The sequence below is a fragment of the Sturnus vulgaris genome, chromosome 7 (genome assembly GCF_052056855.1).
Source record: "Sturnus vulgaris isolate bStuVul1 chromosome 7, bStuVul1.hap1, whole genome shotgun sequence".
NCBI classification, from domain to species: Eukaryota; Metazoa; Chordata; class Aves; order Passeriformes; family Sturnidae; genus Sturnus; species Sturnus vulgaris.
The window spans coordinates 13459069-13481918 of NC_142249.1; the positions used below are offsets into that span (position 1 = coordinate 13459069).

The window sequence follows — 22850 nt, forward strand, 5'->3', positions numbered from 1 at the left end:
CGCGGGAGACGGCTCGCCGGCGCTGCCCCGCGGCCGGGCGGGGTCAGACGGGAAGGGGCAAGGAATGGAGAAGCCTCGCTCAGCTCGCTCGCCCTCCCCTCACGGCCGCCCCCGCGCGCCGCTTCTCGCCTTCTCTCGCGAGAAGCTCTTCCGCCCCTGCCGCGCGCGGCGGCTGTTCTGGCCGTGCAGCCCCTCCCTCCGCGGGCCCGCTCCCGCCCCGCCCCACGGGTGTTCCCGCCCCGCCCCGCGCGGCCCCGCGGCACATCCGGGCCCCGCGGTCGCTATGGTCATGGCGGAGGGCACGGCCGTGCTCCGGCGGAACCGCCCGGGCACCAAGGCCCAGGTGAGTCGCTGCAGCCACCGCCATTCCCCCTGCAGCCGCCGGGCGGGCGGGCACGGGCAGCTCCGCCGCCGGGGCCCAGCGGCCGGCGGGGCGGCGCCGAGGGCCGCGACAGGCCTACCGGGGCTGGGGCGGCGGCGGCCCCGGCCCCACTGCGGGGATCGCTTTGTTCCAGCGGCCAGGCGCGGGGCAGCGGGCGAGACCTGGTGGCCACCGGGGAGCGGGCCGGGAACGGCGGCAGCTCCTTCCCCGCGGGCTTGGCGGAAAGGCCGCTGCGGCGGCGGCCCCGCGGCGGGGGTAGCGCCGAGCGCCGCCGGGGCTTCCAGGCTGCGGGTTGGGAGTGGAGGTCGCGTCGGGCCCTGTTGGCCGAGGGAGGGACCGCGTCCCGCAGCGCAGGGGCCTCGGCCGGGCCGGGGAACACCTGTGGCAGCCGCAGGCAGGGCGGCTCCCCGGTACTGTCAGACATTGTTGCTGTTAGTGCTGTGAAAATACCGAGAGCACGCTCTGGGAGCGAGCTCGTGACCCTGCACGGCGCTCCCGGTGGGAGCTCGGCACCGTCAGAGCGAGCGTACCTGGCTGCCCATCCCAGAGGGAAGTCATCCTTCCTTACGTAACTGAGCACAAGGAAATGCTGGTGTCACATCGCTTCTCTTAACCAAAATCGAATTCATTTGTTTCTGCGGTCTCACGGTCAGCTGGAAAAGGCACACCTCAAACACAAAACTGCATTTTTTAGATTATTTCAGAGAGGTGATCTGTCAGACCTTGATGTGAGACTTTCCCCTCTGCTTTTGTGAGGAGAATGCATGGTGGGAAAGGAGCAGTGTCTGACATGTCTCCTCCTGTTCTTTGTCATAGCATAGAGATAAAATTATTACACAATCCTGTAAATCAGGTCATTCTATGCATGTTTCATCAATGAAGGAGACAGAATATTGTGTACCTTTGATAAATTTGGGGTATTCTGAAAAACAGCTGGACACAGACCTAGGTTTGGTCAAATATTCATGTACATTGAACAATTTTGAATATAGTGATGATAATTCCTCTCTATAGACGTGATTTTTGTTTGTGGTTGGCTATATTTAATGTTTTATTTTGGATGACACTGTATAGCTATTCAGTTTGCAAATACAGTTAGGTAATGATATTTCAACAGTGGATATGCACTTGAGGTATTTTCTCCAGAGCTGACTTACTCTCTCAGGAACAGATTGCTGAGCTTTGCAGCTGGGACATTTTCACTGAGTCATTGCACCTACTGGGATGGCTACAGCAAGCTAATGTGCAGCATCTCTGCATGATATGAGGGAGTAGCACCAAATTCTAGATGTGAAAAATGCACAGTAAGAAAATGCCTATGGTTGGGATGATCGTGGCTGCAGCACATCCTGTGGATTGCTGCAGAACACAGGTGCAGCTGGATCTGAGGTGAAACGTCAGGGAGGCTTTATCATTAATAAGGCTGATAAACACCCTGGTAAATTAATTAAGGGTTACTGACCTTACCAAGGGTAAGGTGGGAATGTGGTACCAGGTTAGGCCAGCACAGCGTTGCGTGATCTCAGCTCAGAGATGTTTTTCTTGCTGTGTCACCACTGGGAGTTTTAGTTTCATAACCAGTGTGTGCTGCTGCTCTCTACACACCTCTTCTTCCCCGCTGCTACCTGGTCTAACACCTGCAGTGGGTGCTGTGTGCTGTATTTAATGTAAAAAATACATTGCAGTGTTAGAGCAGGGTGTGGGGCAGCAGGGGTGTTCACCTGCCGAGTCATGCAGAGCTCTTCATTTCAAGGTGTGCTGTTGATGCAGTGCTGGGAGCCTAAATCCCATCTCACCCTCTTCCTGCCAGGACTCTGTGCTGCTTCTGTTCAGCTGCAGCTTCCTGGAATTGTATAAACTCCCATCTATTTTCCTGCATGCTCAGGCTTATTGTAGATTGTGTGCCTTTCTTCCTCCCCCTCTGTTTAAAATTTAAAGTTTAAATTGCTTTAAACTTTCTTTTTTCAAAACAGGATTTCTACAACTGGCCTGATGAATCCTTTGAAGAAATGGATAGTACATTAGCTGTCCAGCAGGTATTCCTACTTACATGAAATATTGTTAATGAGTGCAGTTTCCCAGGTTTTGTGTTCTGGTATATAAAATGGAGCAGGGCTTGGTATTTATCTGCTTAGGGTGTTGCTGCACAGCAGTGAATTTCCTAAGCACCTATGTATATTAACAAATTAATGGTTAATTTTGTTTGCAGAAATAACTTAAATTTCCATGTGTGGTTTAAACAAATCAGAAATAAGAAAATGGTGGGGGTTTCTCCATTCTTTTACCTTCTTTAATTGAATAAACTGGCATTTTTAATGCCAGTTTCCTTACCCTGCCCATCTACTTTTGAACATTTTAGTCTGTCAATCATTTAAGTAAAGACTAAACCCCTCCAAGATGTAATGTCCTAGATATACCATCTTACTGTAATTACAACAAGATCTACTTTTATTTCTACTCCCCCCCAGTATATTCAACAAAACATAAGGGCAGACTGTTCCAACATTGATAAGATCCTTGAACCTCCTGAAGGCCAGGATGAAGGTGTATGGAAGTATGAACATTTAAGGTAAAAATCCATCTTTTGTTAACATTCTGTTTTGGTTCTAAGTTTTGTTCATTGATGCTGCTAGTGAACCTATTTGAATGTTACACATCAAAACTAACTTAAATGTAACTTGATTTTTCCGCTGTTAAATATTGGTATTATTTTTTGAATTCCCTGTTATTTCTAAAGATTTAGAATGTGCTTTGATCTTAATTTTTTTTAAAGAAAGTATACTTCTTGAATATGAATATGAAGATAATGCAATGAATTTCTATAGCAATTTCTCACAGTATTGTCACTTGTTGATCTCCACTAATGAGTAATGTGATTTCCAGATGCTCCCAGTGCTTTTTCTGCAACTTGCAGGCAAATTGGCAGGGACAGCAAGAATAACTGTGTCTTGCAGTTCTTTTTCTGCTTGTAAGGAAACAAACCTTTTTGTTCACCTCTGTGAGTTTTTTTAAATTGCAGTACAATATATATGTTCAGCCTTGGAAGGTTGTGCCTTAAAGTATTTTTCAGTTGTAGTGTAGTTATTAATACATACGTAATAATCTTTTTGTCCTGATTTTTATTTTTTGTTTTTCTTTTAAGCAAGCATGTCTTCTCACTTTATTGAGTATAATCTGGAATAAGAACAGTTGTAAGCTCCTCCTAGATTCAGACATCTTGTTTTTTTGCCTCACATTTTCTCTCCTCTGGTCTGCAATAGTTCAATAGACAACAGGGAATCCTCAAGAAAGGAAAAAGTATCTACATACAGTTGCAAAGTCATATTTCGAGAATTTCCCCTGTCCTTTCATATACCCCTCCAAAATTTTTAGATTCATAGAAGTGACTTGTCACTTGTGAATTTTGGAAAATTTCTCCAGCTTTCTTATAGGATGGAGGGCTGAGTTCTGTAAAGTTGAAGAAAGCACTTTCAGATGCCTTCCAGTGAAAACAGTGTTCCAGAGATCCCACTCTGTTACTGACCTGAAGATAGGACTTTAACCCCTTAACTGATTGCAAGTACATCTTAAAAGGATGGAACAATCCAACTATATGAGTTTAACACACTCTTAAATTCATTTTCTTGAAGTGTTCTTTTAATTTTTTAAATCTTTGTGAAATAGCTCTTTCTTTCATAACAAAGTTGGTATCTTAATCATTTCCATTAGATGATATGTTAAACTCAGCCTCTGCTCTCAGTGAAGAATTAAAATATAATTGCTTAGCTGAATAAAAAAAACATCTGCTGGTTTGAAGATCAGAATGTCTAACCTGTTTTTATGAGATACTTGCAGTGAGGAAATAAATAGCTGATTTTGATGCTGCTGTGTTCGATTTCTTTTAGACAATTCTGCCTTGAGCTCAATGGACTAGCTGTCAAACTTCAGGTAATTGTTTTCTTGAGAATTGTATTTTGTCAGGGAGGAGACTTTTTTGTTTTATGTAAATTGCAGAGCTTTCTTTTAAATATATACACACAGGGCTAAGCAATGGCTGGAGGTTTTGTAAGATTTGAAGGGCTTATAGCAAGTAAAGCTTTTGGGGGGTGGACAGGGCAAGGAAGTGACTTGAAAAGATCAGCTCCTTTTGCTGCTGGTTTCTTTTCTTAACTGAGTAATTGTTTTAACAGAGTGAATGTCACCCTGACACATGTACTCAGATGACAGCAACTGAACAGTGGATTTTTCTCTGTGCAGCTCATAAAACTCCCAAAGAGGTATGGATGTATTTCAGAAAACTGACTCCAGTGACACAGGAATTTTCTTTAACAGTTCATATGTTCATGGGGAGCCTGTTAGAGGTGGCTTCTAGTCAAACTGAGAGCTTATGAGTTAGGAATATCACTTTAGCTACTCTTCTTTGTCATTCTGTAGTGTTGTGTAGAGGAACAGGCTGAGGTAAAAAGAACTGCTTTTTTACCTCAGTATTAGCAGGATTGCACATTCCCCTTTTCTCTCTGGGTTGGTGTTGAGCCTGCCTGAAACTCCATGGAAAAAAGCTCTTTAACTGCTGGAAGATTCCATGCTGAGAATAGGCTCTCGTCTTCAGACATTGGCCCTGATCCACAGTGTAGCCCTGACACTCCAAACGTGACTGCATGTGCTCATTCTTAGGGCAGTTACTCCAAAAAGGTGGTGGAGTCATAAAAATGTTTCTAGTCAAGTGGGTTTATCAGCATGGCATTAGCTTGTCTTCCTGTGTGTCCAGTTAGTTTAAACTTTGTTCAGATCTTCTCTTGAACCATTTGATACATCTTTTTTTCTGCCTTCAGAAAGTCTTTGTCGCTTTTGGTTACAATGGCAATGCAGTTTGTCATATTTATCTTTGTATTTCACCTTCCAGAATAAGGTATTGGTTCTTTTTAACCTTATCTTTTCTGTCCTGTAAGATTTTTTTCTTGTTTTGTTCTGCTTTTACTTTCCTGAGATGTTTTGATTTAGCCGATGTCCCACTCCCTCCTTTAACTTCTATCCCTACTCAGCATCTTGGCATGTCTGGCAGTGCTGTCCTCAGCTAGACTGGAGAATTTCAGCCTTCATTTTATCTCTGAGCATGCAGCATTCATCTCCTGTTTTCCATGGCAGTAGCTACCAACTCATGGTCAGAGAGGGGGTGATGGAACCTTGAACTGTTGACAAAAATGGACAACTGACAAGCCTTTTTCTTGACATTGGTGGATGGACAATGGACAGACATTCCTTCTCTCAGTCTGGCTCAGTTCATCTTCCTTTCTTTAGGTGTACTTGGTTGGAGAACCAGGCATGGCTTGTTAAACACTTAGTTACAGCATGATTTTAGTTTTCTTTGCCAAAGCAAAAAAGCACTGATAGATTTAGGTGCAGGTTTGGTTTCAGAGCCTGTGAAAGAGCAAGTCTGGCAACTTGACTGTGTGGGAAACCAAATGAGCTGTGAGGTAACAATCATCTTTACTTTCAGTGCACTCCTAGCATGTATTTTTATTATACAGCTTTGCTCAAGAAAAAACAAAAAATTCACTACTCACGTGTATAATGGCATTACCATAGTAACTTTCTTCTTGAAATAATTTACATGGGTTGTGAAGCAGAGAAAAAAAATTACTCACTTAAGGAGGAAATGTAGTTATACCTTTAGACAAGCTATGTGAGTCCTGGGAATAAAAATGACCAGTGAAGTTCAAAGCATCAGGAACTATAATAAAATGTTTCTTTTTAAACAAGTTCTGACAATGTAAGCATGTGCTCACTCACTGTCTGTTTCTGTAGTGTCCTGCTATAGACTACACCAGGCACACACTTGATGGAGCTGCATGTCTTCTGAATAGCAATAAATATTTTCCCAGCAGGTAAAAACATTTTCTCTTGGGAGGAGGGAGAGAAGGAGGGAGGAGGTTAGAACTTAATATAGTGACAAAGCTCAGGGAGAGGTGAAATGCATTTTTCATGGACTACTGTTGGAACTATCAAAAATCCTGCAGCTCTTAGCAGCTGGGAGGCCTATTGCCACTTGTGAGCCAAGGAAGAATTCTGATTTCTTCAAATAGTTTGCCATTTACTGAAGCCAAGGGATGCTTTTTAAGTAAAAACCGTTTTAGTGATATCTGTTAGTGGTACAGGGCTTCCATTGGAGTAGTACCTACCTAAACAAGAGGATGGCCTTTGGACAGATGCTGCACCTCAAAGGCCTTCAAACAGCACAGCACCAAAACCCTCCAGAAGCCAACACCAACCTACTGTGGGACATGGCAGGCACAGAAGACAGAGACAGGCTACTGAATGGGCAGGTCACATCAGAGAAAACTCCCTGCTGTGCTGCTCTAGGAATTCAGTATAGACAAGGAGGTGAAACTGCAAGTACCTAGAAACCAGCCTTTACTAGAGTAATTGATGATGATTAATTACAGTCAGAACTTTTTGTAGTCAAGTACAATTTGTAAATGTGGAGCTTGCATCAACAAGTCTGAATTTCATATGCAATTATACAGAATAGTTTTAACAATCAAAATTTATGTCAACACGTGTCTCAGTAGTCATTTCCTTAGAGCAGTTGTGTAACCTTTCTCCTGCTGCTTTACAGGGTTAGCATAAAGGAATCCTCTGTAGCCAAATTAGGATCAGTGTGCCGAAGGATTTACAGAATATTTTCACACGCTTATTTTCATCACCGGCAGATATTTGATGAATATGAAGTAAGTAGTTTGAAATTACATATTGAAAGCAGGGCATTTACTGAAGTTACAGCTGTGATAGAATTGTATAAAATATTTTAATCCTACTGGAAGATCTATCTTCAAGTGAAGAATTGATTACAGTAGATTCCAGTTTTACAAGAACTGAAAAGCTGTTATGCTTACATCTACACATAAAAAATAATTTATGTGATTATTGTGTTCAGTTATGGTTTCCCTTCATTTAGATAAAAGGCCAGAATTTGAGGGTTTTTTTACAGACAACTTGAATTCTTCTTGCATTTAAGAATCCTGAATGTATTCAAGCACCGAGTGCAGTTAGTACTGCTTACATATATGTATTTCCTGTTTGAGTAGGTTGCACAACAGTGTAACTGTAAAGGATAAGAGTAATTGAGGGCAACTTGTGTACCACCAGTAACTCTTTTTTAATGGGAAAGTAGAAAGATAGATAAGGGGTACAGCTAAATATAAAAGGAAACCTTTGCCAAATCCCACTTAAGGTTTCTGGAACAGCTGTCAAATGATCGTGCCCTGTTGTGTTGGAGATAGACAAGAATAAATTTAAATACTTAGAAGTATGGTTCTGGAGTTCCTCCTACGTGCATTAAGTGCTATTAAATTGAGCTGTGACTGAAGCCTCAATTTCAGTAGGTTTCTTAGTATTTGTAATAACTATAAGCAAGCAGTAAAGATACAAAAGAAGCAATATAAATGTACTATTTAAGCGTGACTAAGACCTGTAAATCATATGAGACAATTACATAGCAGCACGTTTCTCATAATGGTTTAAAATAATCCTTCTGTACATACTGTTTTTTCCCCTTTTTTCACCTCCAGAATGAAACTTTCTTGTGTCACCGGTTCACTAAGTTTGTGATGAAGTATAATCTGATGTCCAAGGATAACCTGATTGTACCAATTTTGGAAGAAGAAGTGCAAAATTCAGTGTCAGGGGAGAGTGAGGCATAATGGGAAGAGCAGTACAGAATTCTGTACTGAATATAAACAAAACATTAATTATGTACTGTATATATCACTTTAGACACTTCAATCACGTATCCTCATAGCTTTGTTTAGTATACTTTTTGTATGCTGTGTGCATTGCCTTTTAATATGGGAAATACTTCTAAGTTATTCATGAGCTGTATATTCATCAATGTGGCACTCATGGTTTTTAAATAAAAGTAGTAGTATCTGTTTATAATGCCTGTTAATAAAAGAATTTACAGTTCTCTAAAAATGCTGCTAAACAATCATTGAATCACAATCCTGAAGATGTGTCTGACTGGGTGGGGAAAAATTGAGATTACAGTTTCACAGCAAGCCATTTTGTAACGCAATAGCTATATTAAGTCTTAGTTCAAAGATTATCACCTTAAATATATAATTCTGCAGGAAGCTTCTTGCAATGTAGCTTATTCCTAATTTAACATTTTATTTTTTTAAAATGGCTTTGAAGATTTACTTCTGGATGTGCATATTGCTGTATGTGTATATCCAAATACTAACAGGATCTATAGTATTAACCAAAAGGACAATTTCACTATGGTATTGAACATAGATATTCTTGATATCTAACACCTTTTCTGGACTTTTTTTTTTTTTTTTTGTCAGCAGTGGAGGTTTGTGTGCAGCAGGTAACAGGTGCTGTCCTGTTACAGCAGACTTCTGCTGTTCTCCAGTCCACAACCTCTAAAGAATACCTGTGCATATTTATGGCAACTGCTTACAGATTATACCTCAGCTGCTCATGTTACACTACATAACACACTGGCACAGTCTCTGCTTGTATTCTTAGTCAAAACATGTAAAGGACCTGAAATATCAAACCAAATTCTTAGAGTTAATTATGTTTTCAACATACATTTGTTTCTCTTCGTTTACCTTAGCCATATTGATAGAAAGATTTGGATTCATGCTTCTGGTTCCCTATTGGGTGTCTTTCGAGTTGTGTTTGCAGATTTGCAATAACTGACAATTTCCATGAGTGCTGCTTAATTGTGTTTTGTCTGGAAGGATAGAATTAAATGTTTTAGAGATGCATATAAGAGAATACTGCTAAGTGTACATGAATGCAGGGTCTAAAAGCAGTAGCTGTGTTCTTGAATGAATTTTGCTTTGCTGTTTAAGAAGTTAGCTTGTTTCTCTGAGGTTGACAGGCACCCTCTATTTCTTTCAGCAGGTCAGAATGAGCTAGCTCAGCTAGTTTCAGTAATTTACACTTTGTTTTCTACATTGTATTTACATGGAAAGAAGGGAGTCCACATATTTTTAGTAAGTGTTTTTTCATAATATATTAAACATGCCTTAAATTCTCTTTTTTCTTTATATGAATCAAGCACACCTCAAGCAACTGTTATCACCTGGATGTAAAGGGAATATAAACAATGAGAAAATAGAGAGACTAAGCTTAAGTACTTCAACAGCTGTGTTCTTCAGCAGCTTCTTGTCTCATGTTTATCATTGTATTTAACTGTCAGCAGGGTAATTGCATGAGATGTTGTCAGAGTGAAGTAGCTTTAGTTACTGTCTATACACTTAGCTGTAACTTGCCTTGTATAGACCAGGTTACCTGACTTTGATAGATACCTTGGAGTTAGTACTGCAGGTAGGAGGATGTCTTCTGGAGGCAGTAAAATGGATTTAGCTCGTTGCTGTCTGCTCTAGGACCATCCATGGTGTGGCTCCTTTGTACAGTCACTGCATGTGTACATTGGCCGTGGTGACTGGACAGGCAAAAACATGGGACTGGTGTTGCTAATTACATTTCCTCTACAAAATTGAAGAAAATGATGTGGTGCTCAGGACTGCATTAAAATTTTAAACCTCTTCCTCTTATGCTTTAAGAGTTTAACTTCAAAACAGAACTCAGAAGTTTGAATCCTGTTTATTCTCATTCAGATTTGCACTGTAAAGTTGACTTGCTCTACTAAGCTGATTTTATATAAGGCCTAAGTGAGACACTGCTTGTATTTTCCCTTGCTATTGTTTACATGAGTACTGTGTACACACATGTGCCTGGATGGTACCATAAAACTTCAATTAGCCTAAGCAAACCATTGATTTGTCTAATAAATATTAACAGGTTTAATTTAGACTTTACATCATAGGGAAACTGTCTTTGAATTATATTGTAAAAAAAGGATAAAATTAAACTGTTTCTTTATCCATACCACTATATTTTGACAAGTTATTCTCTTTTTTTCATGTTGTCCGAGAACACAGCCAACTGTTTCCAACAGACCCTTGGGTGCTCCCCCATCTCTGCTGCAAAGTGTGCTCAAGTCAAGTCGTCTTTATTTCCGAAGCAGAGAAATAAAATACTCATTAGGAACGTGCAAGTCAGACCTCAAATTTGTACACCCCTGCAATCAGAACATGCTGGTTCCATAGATAAAATATGGGAGGTCTAAAGAGCCCCTCTAGAAACAGAATAAGCACATTTATGACTGTGTCACAGACACACAAAGGCTGTAAGCAAAGACTCACTGTCAGATTACTTCCTTTGTCACTGGGGTTTTACCTGACCTTTGACTTAGCACATCTTCCAGCACATCAGCCATGGTGTTAATCCACAGGGAACTGTCAAGACTGCAATCTCTATTTTTTGCCTTTGAAAGATGAATATACTAAGAACAGGGAAAACCCGATGAGCTTTTACTAGATGGCATTAACTCTGTCAGGCTTTGCTGTTCAGACAAGACTTCAAAAAGGTAATGTTAGCTTGAGGCAAGGTATACATGGATGTAACCCAGTTAATGTCAGTGTGAGACAAACAGCATAAGCTGGTAACTGATTTGGTGAGTACTTCTAATGGTGAGAATCTTCCTATAGAAAAGATCTGAACCTGTACATGAAGAAAATACTATACAGACCAGAAACAAGTGAAGCAGCCATTTATTGCAGTTGACCAGGTATGTAAATAAACTGTTCTGACAGATATAAGCAAAGTACAAAATATAACTGTGGACAGTTTTTTCCTGTTTGTAAACATTAGAAAACTATTTCCTCTCCAAACAATTTAAGCATCAGAAAGTATAAACAGTCTTCTACAGAGGTTCATGAATGCTATTGGCTGCCTTCTGTTCTAATAGTTGCAGAGCATTTCTGTTGTCACAATCAGGGAAGGGGTTTTCCTACTCCATTTCCAACACACGGGCTCCTGGCTGAAGACTTGTTACTGACTACAAAAAAATGTACTTACTATTTTTTTCCAGGGAATTCTTCTGATTTACTTAATGGACGGTGCTTGTCACCACACCAGCGAAGGCAAACCTTAATGCTCTGGTTTGTACCAAATAAGTGATAAGGAGCTGAAATCAAATCTCCTATACCCAAAATGCACCCTCCCTTTTGTACTCATCCAAGTAAGAGGGAGTTGTCTTTCACAATTTTTACTACAAGGAACAAGCCACAAGATTTTCCATGATTTGTTTTAGAAGCATTTTCAATTTTTCAGTTTCAGCATCCAAACCTTAGGAAGATAGTGCAAGAATTGTATTCATACATTTGACCACTCGTCTTTACACAGGCTGAGCAAGCAACTTGTCCTGACTGCCAAAAGCAAACAATTCAGATGAATATTTCCACAGCACAGGCTGATACTATGAGACAAATGACATTAAAAAACCCAGCTGTCCTTAACAATCCAGCAGGAATTGCTGAGTGGGTTCAGAGGAGACAATTCAGCATAGTTATACTGCATTAAAAAGACACAAAGAAATTCAGAGGTCTGCAGCATTGCCAACACCTGTGAGATTCACGAGCAAGGACTAAAGCACAGTTAAAACTGAGGGCTACTGAAAAAGAATATCGCTTTATTTCATTTAAAAAAAAAAAAAAAAAAAAAAAAAGAAGCCTTTCTTGCTAAAAGTGATGATATTCTAGTGTACCTGTGGACATCCAGGACATCCAGGACATACTCAATTTCCACCCTAGTTCCAAAACAGTCTCTCTTGTGTACATCCCATTAATTTTAAAGAGAATATTTATCTTAGAAAGATACTGCTTTATTTGAATTTTCTGCAGTTTCAACAGGTGATATGGAAAGACATCAGTTAAAAGTTAAGTCATTTTTATCCAATGGATGCATTCTAGAAAGAGTAACTGCATTACATTTACTACTTCATACTTGGTAACTTACTTAAATACTTACAAGCTCAGTTTTGGTTTAGGGTTCACGAATGTTAACTATCTTAAGCAAAGATCTTGCTTTATAAAAAGTTATTTCTTTGATCTATTTTACAAGCTCTAACTTGAAATATTCAGTACTGGTATTGGACCAATTTTTGCCCATTTTACAGATTTGGCTTGTATGGAGAATGACCAATAAAACTACACACACACAAGTTTTGAATAAGTCATAAAAAAGTACTTCTGGAAGTAGAGCAACATATTCCAGGTTACATAAGACTGACCAGCTGTTACTCCATTTTTAATATACTAGAGTTACCTGGCTTTCTGCCAGAGATGGCTCTAACTTGTATTTTCATATTTCTTCCCCATCTGTGTCCCGTGGAGGAGATCCCTGCTGGCTGTTACCAGTGCTCCCCAAGAAGTGTCCCAAGTAAAAGCAGCACTCGGGGCAGGCTCTGCAGGGACACCCAGCCCTGCACTCGCCCTGTCAGCAGGGGGATCGTCCTCCCTACAGTGCCCCCAGGCAGAGAATGAACACAAGGCTCGTGCCCCACATCCCTCACCTCCAGATGCTGGTGGGAAAGCTGGGAGAAGACCCTTTGCCAGAAGGGGTTTCTTACTGTGCCTCCTCTTCGAGATGCCCCCATCACTTCCCACAGCGTCCAGAGGAAAAAAGAAGTTGAGGCTAAACTTCCAGAGTTGTAGGTTTTTTTGGGAAGAAAACCCCCAACCTGCTACAAACAGTTAAGAGTTGCTCTTCCAAAGAAAAAATAAGCAAGCCTGCCAGTAAGAATTTCAAAAGTAAATCAGGAAGCAGCTCCAAAGCAATATTGTTTTAACCTCCCCCATGCTAATTATGTCAGTAGAATGGGTTTTCCCCCTACCCTATAAAATTAAACATTTTTTTCTGCATGAATTCATTTTGCTTTCTGAAATAAGCAGTTACTACCCATGTTCTTTCTGCACAGCTCTGAGACTGCAGGTGAATTTCCACTACTATCCTGGCCCTCTCTTGGGGTGCTTATTTAGAGCTAACTGTTGGTGTTCCCATCACTGCAGGTACCAAAATCCCTAGGTGATGTGGGTGCTGTACTGCAAACGTTCAGAGTGAAGTTATGAATACATTTGCTCAGTTCTGTTCTGACTTATTTTGACCAAAATATTTTGCACTAGCTTAAAGATGAGGAGCATTTAATTTTTTTTTTTTTTGCTTCTAAAACTATATGAAAAATGCATATTTTAGTTATAATCACATTTACCTTCTGGAGATGGATTTTTATTCAGCTTCTCCTCCGTAAAATACACTTCCCAGACAGCAGCATAAAAACAATTACTGTTTCTTCCTCTCCCCACAGCACCTTGCCAGCATTAATTAACCTCCCTTAATGCAAGAGCTCCTCCCCACAGTAAGGATGGAAGCACAACACTTGATCCTTTCCTCTGAACATCAAGTCTGGTATTGGATGCAGCTCAATACACTTTATCCAGTGTAATACATTTAGCTGAAATATTTTTATATATACATCCATCTAAAACTGCCTATGAAGTTTAGCCTATATCCTCTTCCTATGCATTAGCAGCATCACTGTGCACACTGCCCTCAATGCTTCCTAGGGAGCTTCTTAAAACTATTTGTTTACAGACTGCAAGTTATCTTTTAGGAGATGAGCAGTTCTTCATTTCCACGCACAAGTATATTATGAACACATCACTATAATACAAGCTATAAGCTCCTGGCTTACATGTACAAGGAACCCTGTGAAAACTGCATAGGCAAAGTTGTATTCCAGGAGCATGTTACCTACCTACAGCCTCCTGAGTTTTTCTGTCCATACCAAGTCTGAATGTAGCTTAAATTATTAACACTAGTGTAAGACTTGATATTTCTCTAGGCTTTTGAACTTAAGCAAGGCAAATAAAATGAAAACTATATTAAAACTTAACAGCCAGACAGTTCATTCTTCCCCACCAGTATTTACAACATCCTTAAAAAACTCCAAACAACAAAACAACCAAACCAACCCGAAGACATTCCTCCAGCTTGTGGAAAATTCCAAACATCCTCATTCCTTTCTCTCCCACACAATTCAAACTGTCACTGTTTTGCAGCTTTTGCTTCCTTGTTTGTCAAAAGCATTAACAAGTAAGCAGAGCACCCAAGTCATGTAGTTATACTATTAAAGACAGACAGAAAAATTACTTTGCAGTAGTATTATTACTACAGTAGGATTAACACAACATGGAAAACGACAAAAATACAAAAAGTTTGGGAAGAGTCATAGGATTAGTGTAATAGTGTAATTTTTTTTAAAAACCCTTTTGTGTGATTTATGTACATGTCCATTTGAAGCAGTTACTTACTTATCACATACACGTGACCTGAGTGACTCCATCTTCCTGGTCAAATTGTCCATCATCCAGTTCCCTTAATACTCCATCACTGCTACTGAATCCTGGAAAGCCTCCATAATGGGAGGATCCCTCTTTGATCCAATATTGTTTAGAAGGAGATAGGTGAAACTCATCAGGTGGTTGTCCAGTTTCTACAGGGCAAGAAGTAGCTGTGTCTGATCCAACACTTCTGCTGGACACTCTGCCTTTTTCTTCTCCAGTCACTTGTCTTAAGGATTTCCTCTGAAAAGCAAGAGGATATTGAAATGTTAGCTTATTTAGGGGAAAACCAATCCAGCCAAACAGTTTCCAATGAGTCATGGATAGATTTAGTGTAACTGCATTTTAACACTGAGTGCAATTCTCAAGAAACATGCCATGATCTGAGGAGGCAATTACAATCCCCATAGTAAACCTATGCAGACAGAAGTCAGTGGCTGCTCTATACAGCCATTTGAAATGGGATCTACAGAATCCTTGCACAGGAGGAACTCAGTATAAATACAGTCTGACATTAGTATTGGGACTGCCTGACATCTTTCCTGTTGAAGTGATGGTTGCCAATGCTAAAAAGAAAAGTAAGCAGATCGTGATTTCTGCAAATAGACCTAGCAGACTATACTAAGGGCTGTCTGAGGCACAACAATAAATAAAAGGTTTATCTCAGTTCAGCATCAGGAGCTAGAGGAGTTCCTGAGATCTGTGATGATGTAGCACCTCCAGACACAATGTCAGTGCCTTGAGTCACACAGAGGAGGAGGGCCAGCAAGGCTGGAGTGCCCTGAGCCAGCTGCCTGGAGCCCTGCTCTCAGCACGAGCACAACTACACCCGGAGACGTTTGCCAGGGGACACTGCCCTGCCCACAGAAGGAGCACATGTAGCTAAGAGGGAATCTAGCCTCAGCCCAGAGCTGCATTTCGATGCATGAAGGACACAGTGCAGACACTTGAAAAAAACCCAAAACACAGACTTTTACAATGGTTTGGCAAGTTTGTGTCTCCCTTCTGTTCATTGCGAAGCTTTTTCTCAAATTCTTTTGAATCAGAAAAAACAATGGCCCATGTGGCTAAAGGAAACATATTTAAGAAAGCTGTTATGGGGACATTGGGAAGTTAGACAAGGGCAAACAGCAATGCCTCAGGAGAAACAGAAGGAAGTTTTGCCTGACTGCCACAGTAAGAGGATGGAAAAGTCTGCTTAAGGGAAATAAAGAAAGAGAGAGAAGAAAAAAAACAACCCCTCAAGCACTGCATGGTTCAATCTTGCATCTCATCCTCTGAACCCTTTCTTGGAAAAGCAAATGGTATGTGACAAACAAAAAGTCCACTGAGACAGGATACAGCCCTTGTAACCCAAGAAGCTTTTGTACCATCACATAAATCATAGGCCAGGCCATAACACACAACTCCACAAATATACAAGGCAGAGAGATGAGCTGTGAGAACATAACATATTCCATCCTCAGAAAAGAGATCCTGTGAGATTAAGAGACAAAGTAATGGGGGGTTCCCCTCAATTCTTACTGAAACAAAACTTACTCTAGAAATGGCAATGCTAAATTCAATCCAACAATTAAAAAAAAATACTCTGGATACAGAAAACACCCCATAGCCTGTGCTGCCATTTTCCAGAACGGAAGTGACAGACGTCCAACAGCTGGACATGCCTAAGGAGCACAGCCCCTTCCACAGCCAGACCCTGCTGCACTGTGGGGACCTGGAAAGTGATGTGACCAGGGCTTGATAGTTAAGTCATGAGAAGGCCTGGATGAGGCTGCTTTCTTCTTTCAGTAATTAAAGAGCTTTGCTAGCATTATTCTTCTTAAGGTATCTAAGTCCTGAACATGTGTATGCTTAAATAATCATAAATTGTGATGCAGTCTTTTTTTAATTTAAACTTTAGGTACCTGAAATATTTCTGTGTTTCAAAAACACCCTAAGTGGTGGATGTGAACATTTTTTTAACACCAGCTTTAATGTAATGTGAACATCAGTGAACAGATACACAGTACAAATGAAAAGGAAGATGTCATGACCACCAACATACAATCACAGGAATTAAATGTTTTTACAAAAATGTTCACAACAGTTTGATAAATTTGTACAGCTGTGTCATCAATGTCCAGGGGACATTTCAAATAAAAGTTACAGAAAACAAAAAACTCCACAAAATCAAAACAACCAAAGTAAAAACCTCAACCCCTCCAAACAGTAAAGTTTCTAGAGCAAAAGGGAATGCTTTCAAATTTTAACAGCTTGTTTCACACCTGAAATCTAGGCACTCAGTGCAAAGCTAGCAAAGATTTTGGTAAACAAAGCAATAAAGTAAATAGATTAAAATTATGGGGAAAACCAACCTAATTGGCAAAGCAGAAGGGAAATGTAACTCTGCTAAAAGTTTCAACTTCAGCCCCAGTCACCTATTTATCCCAAGCTAAATGACCTCAGCATACTGAAATTTCCTGGTAGAGAAGCAAAACACTCACTGGTACTGAAAAAGCACATTTTGTCCAGATTTCAAACACAGAAATTCTGATGTAAATGGCTACAAATCAGCTATTTGTTGTTTACTTTGAGTATGTTTAATACTTAAGTCAAACATTTCCCATTCCAACAAAATAAAACAACAACTACAAAACACATTTTATTTGTATAACCTAAGGCTGCTCATCACTCCCACAATAGGGTGAAAGAATCTAAACAGCGAGTACAACGCTTCCCATTTTTAATTTAAGCCATGTCTCAAAGATTCATCAGTTCCTCAGACTGAATGTTTTTACAGAACTGGTTTGTATTACATCTCATGGCAGAGCCCACCTTGTGACATAGAGTTACACTGCCTTGTAAGATACACATAATTAGAAGCAGCATTATGCCTCACCAAGGAAAAAATATCAGGAAAAGCATTATTTTATGACTGACATGATATTGCTTTATATATTTACCATGTTGCTATCAAAAACTGTGGTCCAAAACATACTTTCAGAAATGTAGTAGGGAAAAAAGTAAAGGCTACAAAGTCAGGCATGTGAGAGAAGTCAGAAGGTTTTAAAGAGAAAAGCTGGAAATAATTTTGACAGAGGGCAGTTAGAGAAAAAATTCCACTGGAAGAATTTAGAAGAGGGTATGAATGGAGAGAGATTAAGACATTGTCAAAGGAGACTACATAGAATACTGAAGAGCAAAAAAGCAAAAGCTCCAATTCTGAAAATGAAGAAGTAAATGACAGCATACAAGAACTATTTGGGAATTGAGACAGTGGCAGAGACAAAAACAATAAAATAGAACTTGAACTATGCATGTTGAAGGCAAGTTCTTCCAGGCATGGAAGTACTAATTATCAGGGGACACAGTGAGAAGGAAGTTAGGCTGGAGATAAGCAGAAGCCTGGAGAAGAACAAAAAAAGGAAGAGTGTATTTTAGAAACACTAAACAAAGGAAAACACAGATGATGGCAACACACTGAACAGACAAAAAACAGAGAAAGGTGAAATATAAAAGCAAGAAATTTAGAGACTTATGGAAGTATTCATATAAATAGAGAAAGAAACTGCTAGGTATCACTGCCATATAATTATATGCCACAAATGAGTTTGTAAAGTTACTACTCCACTGCTAGACGTGAGTGAAAACATTCATAGCTTTCTTAACTGCTTATCACAGCAAAGACATGCTGAATAGAGAAAGGCTGAGAAAGAACCAAAAATGGAAACCCACTACAGTACATCAAAAGACCAGGCAAAGAAAAGCCCACCTAGAGTTCACCTTTCTCTGGGCACAGCAGGATTTACTGCAGGACTTTACAGGTGTAGTAATGGTGCCACTGATTTTGAGCAGAACATGGAGACTGTCAGTCACTTAATCCTCAAAGCACTCGATACAACCACTGTTATGGGAGCTCCACTCAAAAGGGACAAGGAGCTATTGAGGTTCAGTGCAGGAATTTTAAAGCCTCTCTATCTGTCACACATTTTCAAGCAACAACAGCCCTTCACCCTGATAACCTGCAGATGACAGAATCCCTTACAGCACAGCTTAACACTCCTTTCTTCTAAAAATGTGCAAGTAGAAATTTTGAAGGTCAAAATAGTTTTCTGTTTCATGTGCAAGAGATGCGGGATTTTGATCAGAACTTTTAAGACTCCCAAGGAAATATAGCACAGACAACCTCATTCACCTGAGACATGGTAATTCCTTAGCACAAAACAGGTTTTTAGCATGCTTATGCTTTTCTCCATGGCTTAAAAAATAACTGCTGAGGAAAAAAGTAACGTGATCCAGCTGCAAAAAATATCCACAAACTCCAACTTGTTTGAGGGGAAACCCTCTTCTGCCACTTTTTCCTCCTGTTAATCCTGAGTCTAGTTTGTTTCTGTATCTTACCATTATGTGAAGTACTGATTTTTTTATATTAATAACACAAATATGTTACTCACCTCTGGTGTCTGGACAGCAGAACTCCACATAACAGGTCTCTGAAGAAAAATTACTTGCTTTGTGGCCAGATTTCCTTCACTAAAATGTAGAGAAAATAGTTTCCATGTTTTAAAGGCAATAATTGTCACTAACATATTCAAAGTCAACTTTAAGGTGGGTCTAAGTCCGTGAGTGAGAAGAGGACGGACTACAGAGTATTATCCAGTTTATTAATCCCTCAATGGTTCTATAATAACATTTTTTTTTAAATAGAAGCATAGAACTGGGTTAAGGTGATGCACATGAAAATATGGACAGACCAGTAACTTGTATTACCATGACTGGAATTATTTAACATGTGTGCTCCTGAAAGTTTAAAAATCAGAGCTCCTACTTTAATCCAAGTCTGTACATTTATTTCTGAAGCAAACCTTCAAAAGTCTTTTTTTTAAATTTAATCTTCACTGTTAAATATACAGCAACAGATTATGATGTCACAACAACCAGGCCCAATCTTAACAGATTCACAGCTTCAGCAAATCTCTCAATACTTTGTGGTATGAAACTTGGGAACTGACATTTTTTACTACTAAATAAAAGTTGTAAAATGTCATCTGACACAGCAGGATAAGCTTGCTGCCTCACCACTTATGGATAAAGGGCTTCAGCTCAGTTTTAATAAGCTTTACATCAAGATTGAGATGAATGACATCAGGGTCATGTTTTGGTGACACCAGGCATAGACAGAAAATTTAGTAAGAAAAATAAAGGAGAAAAAAAAAAAAAGAGCCATTTCAGTCCTGGAACCTTTACATTATGCTAATACTGTTGTAGTAGACAAAGCAAAGGTGCTAGGTTTTCTCCAAAAGGGAATACTTGTAGAAAAATAAACATGACAAGTGAAGTTGCTCCCCAGACCAGATGTTACTGATAGACTGTTTCATAAGCATTACATGCCCTTAGTAGTGGTGCTAAATATATCCTCTAAATTTTAATGAATTTCCATCACCTTTCCAAATATGTCACCTCAAAGATAGGATATATAATGCAAACCCCAATCCCTGTCACTGAAAGTGAAACCATTTCAAGATGAGAACTCTAGAATGAGAAGATTTTAAAAATTCCTGTGTTGTTCTAAATATCAAATACTACATTTTTATAAGCTTTTCTCCCCCTAGCTGCTTCTGGGCAGTATTCAATAAGCTCTTTAAGCATATAAAGGCAAAACACTGAGATTATTTGGCAAAATGGTGACTAGAGATTGAAGAGTGCACTAAACATAAGTTGCAAAATAGAAACAACAAATAGATAAGAGTTCATTTGAAGTATTTATGATTCTACCTATTCTATCAATCATAAAACTGTTATTATGCATAACATTATAGAAAGAAGCACTAAAAGAATGTCATCTTTTACTTCAGTATGGATATGGCACAAGGTTAACAACCACACAATGAAGTCAAGGTAACTGATGTTATGTTTCACAACTGAAAATTATTTTGTATTTAACATCGGGGACTTGCTCCAAGAGAACCAGGGATTAAAAGTGTTCCTATGAGCTCAGAAGAGCTTGTTAACAGCCTCCCCTAGTAAAGCTTCTGGAAGTAGGCTCTCAGAAAGTACACAAACCAGTACTATTCCCTGCATAGACAGACCCTCAGATCAATATTTGTGATTGTGTTTGGCTCCTCACAATCTTCCTTGATGTCAGCCTGAACTCAGGTCATGGCATATCTTTGCATGTCTTCCTTGGATGAGAATAGAGAACTAAAAACTCCAGCTTGTGGGGAAGAAAAAAAAAAAAAAAAAGGAGGAGAACAAATTAATTCATTTCCTTAAGCCTAACAAGGTTTCCTGTTCCAAGAGTCCCTAGCTCACTATTTGCATTCATTAAAAGAAAGTGTTTAGATTTTATGTCATTACTAGGAAATCTGCAATCCTGCAACCTTATTCCACTTGGATAGGTATTTCTCTGTGCCTCAGTTATGTCTCTTTCCATCAATTGAAAAATGTCTCTTCCAAGCAGCAAGGCTGAGCACAGTCCCTGGCAGGGGAAGAGCCTAAGGCTTATTTTGTAACAGTGTCTGCATTCCTTCAGAGAAAAGAAAAAAACCCAAACATTAAGCTACAGCTTGTACAAATTCTACTAGAACAGAAAAAGGACACGATGGTGAGTAGACAAGAAGTAAATTAACAAATCTCTAAGTCTGACCTTATTAAAATGCCACACACGACAAAGCTGCTATGAGCTTAATTCACAAAGAACTGAATGACAGTGGGATTTCCACAGAATTTAAATGAGAAAAAGTGCTTAGAGCAAGGGAAGCCCCATAGTTTCCCTCACATTTCTACATTCCCTCTTTGCCTCATAAGTCAGGGTATTTTGAAAACATAGATTAAGCAGCGAGCCAGGATAAATTAATAACCACAAAGTCAGTGGTTTTTTTACACTGCATCGCCCATAGTCTGCCCCGCCCATTTTCAGGGACTAGAGTCATCAGTGAAGGGAAATAAAGGTCACTGCAGAGTAAGGCTGAAGCCTTTTTCCTGTCTCTTCTTTCAAGAGTGATGAAGAGCAATAGAGACTCTTTTGTTGAAACACCAGCAATTTGTTTGTCTGCTTATGCTGCATGGGTAAAAACTGTGTCCTCTTACATGTCTATATTTAAGTCCTCCAAAACAACCATGAGGCTACAAGCTCAGTAATACTGCCAATGGCTCTGGTTTTTACAGATCCATTTTTTAAACTGCATCAATATTTGATATACAAAGCACTTAGAATATATATTAGACAAGATCTCTTCCTGAAAATGAACAAAGGGACTAAGATGAATTATTTTCATGCATTCATGGGTTTTTTTGCTTGTTTTTTCATTTCTCAAAATAAAACTTTGCACTCTTTTGGAACTGGATGGCATCTAGACTTTCAGTTTTGAGACGGAGACTAGCCTGGGATACAAAGTGTCCTGGCTTAAAGGACCTACTATTCAATGAAAAATTTAAAAAGCCTTAAAAATAATTCTAATTTTCAACCACAAACATGTATGGACTTCTATAAATCCATGGTAATACCATACTAAAAGCTGTAGTAGCACTAATTTACAAGCGAAGTATTTTCTAGATACTCAAAAAAGATCTGAGATGAGGGAAAGTTCTGCAATAAACTAGGAGAAAAGGAAGACAGAATAGAGGAAAGTACTACAGCGAGTAAAAATGGGGATAATAGATAAAATTCTCTTTCAATACTATACACAAATTCCATTTTGAAGATAAACATGAAAACGTAATTTTGTCCGATCATCCCAAATTGTTGCTCATTTTGGTTTTTTTCAGTTTTTCTGAAGGCTCTTAATATTCAGGCTGGGTTTTGAGCTCAGAGATTCAAGTCTGGGAAAAAAAAAACAGCTGTTGAGCAGCATAAAGTGTCCTTCTTTATTAGGACTTTTGCATTCCTAGGATAACCCAACACCACCACAGTAATGGCATCTTTCATAGCAGACACACAGTAATCATCCAGGAATTTCTTCTCTTTAAATACCAACATCAATGCCTAAAAATAGTAGTTATCAATCACTACTCAGCCTATCAGAACAGGAAGACAGTTGTTTTCTAATTCTCATGAATTGTCAATCCCTAATTAGGAATTCTTGCTCATAAGCTTTTTTCCTTTATTTAAAGCAAATTGAATTGCTGCATATGAGATATACTACAGGCACACAAAACATGATTCATCCTATTTCTTCTAAGAGTAACTCACAAGCTACAATGGGATACACCAAGCATTAGACAATTCATACAGACTCTACTCAACCATT

The 22850-nt window shown here is 39.5% G+C and overlaps 2 protein-coding genes across 4 annotated transcripts in view; one reads left to right on the forward strand and one right to left on the reverse strand.

Annotated features, from left to right (window-relative positions):
- The first annotated feature begins 208 nt into the window (after window positions 1-208).
- On the forward strand, window positions 209-10270 carry MOB4 (MOB family member 4, phocein). The gene is made up of 8 exons (XM_014879412.2): window positions 209-343; window positions 2356-2418; window positions 2851-2951; window positions 4267-4309; window positions 4552-4638; window positions 6167-6246; window positions 6978-7089; window positions 7930-10270. The coding sequence occupies exons 1-8, from the start codon at window positions 284-286 to the stop codon at window positions 8059-8061; spliced, it is 678 nt and encodes a 225-aa protein (XP_014734898.1). The 5' UTR covers window positions 209-283; the 3' UTR covers window positions 8062-10270.
- A 701-nt stretch (window positions 10271-10971) lies between these two features.
- RFTN2 (raftlin family member 2) overlaps window positions 10972-22850 on the reverse strand; it is a 31012-nt gene continuing 19133 nt past the window's right edge. For all 3 annotated transcript variants that reach the window (XM_014879411.2, XM_014879410.2, XM_088167820.1), the window contains 2 exons: window positions 19056-19134; window positions 10972-14862 (listed from right to left, as the gene is read on the reverse strand). In XM_014879411.2, the coding sequence (XP_014734897.2) occupies window positions 14593-14862; window positions 19056-19134 (349 nt within the window). In that variant the 3' untranslated portion in view covers window positions 10972-14592. The remainder of the gene's footprint in view (window positions 14863-19055; window positions 19135-22850) is intronic.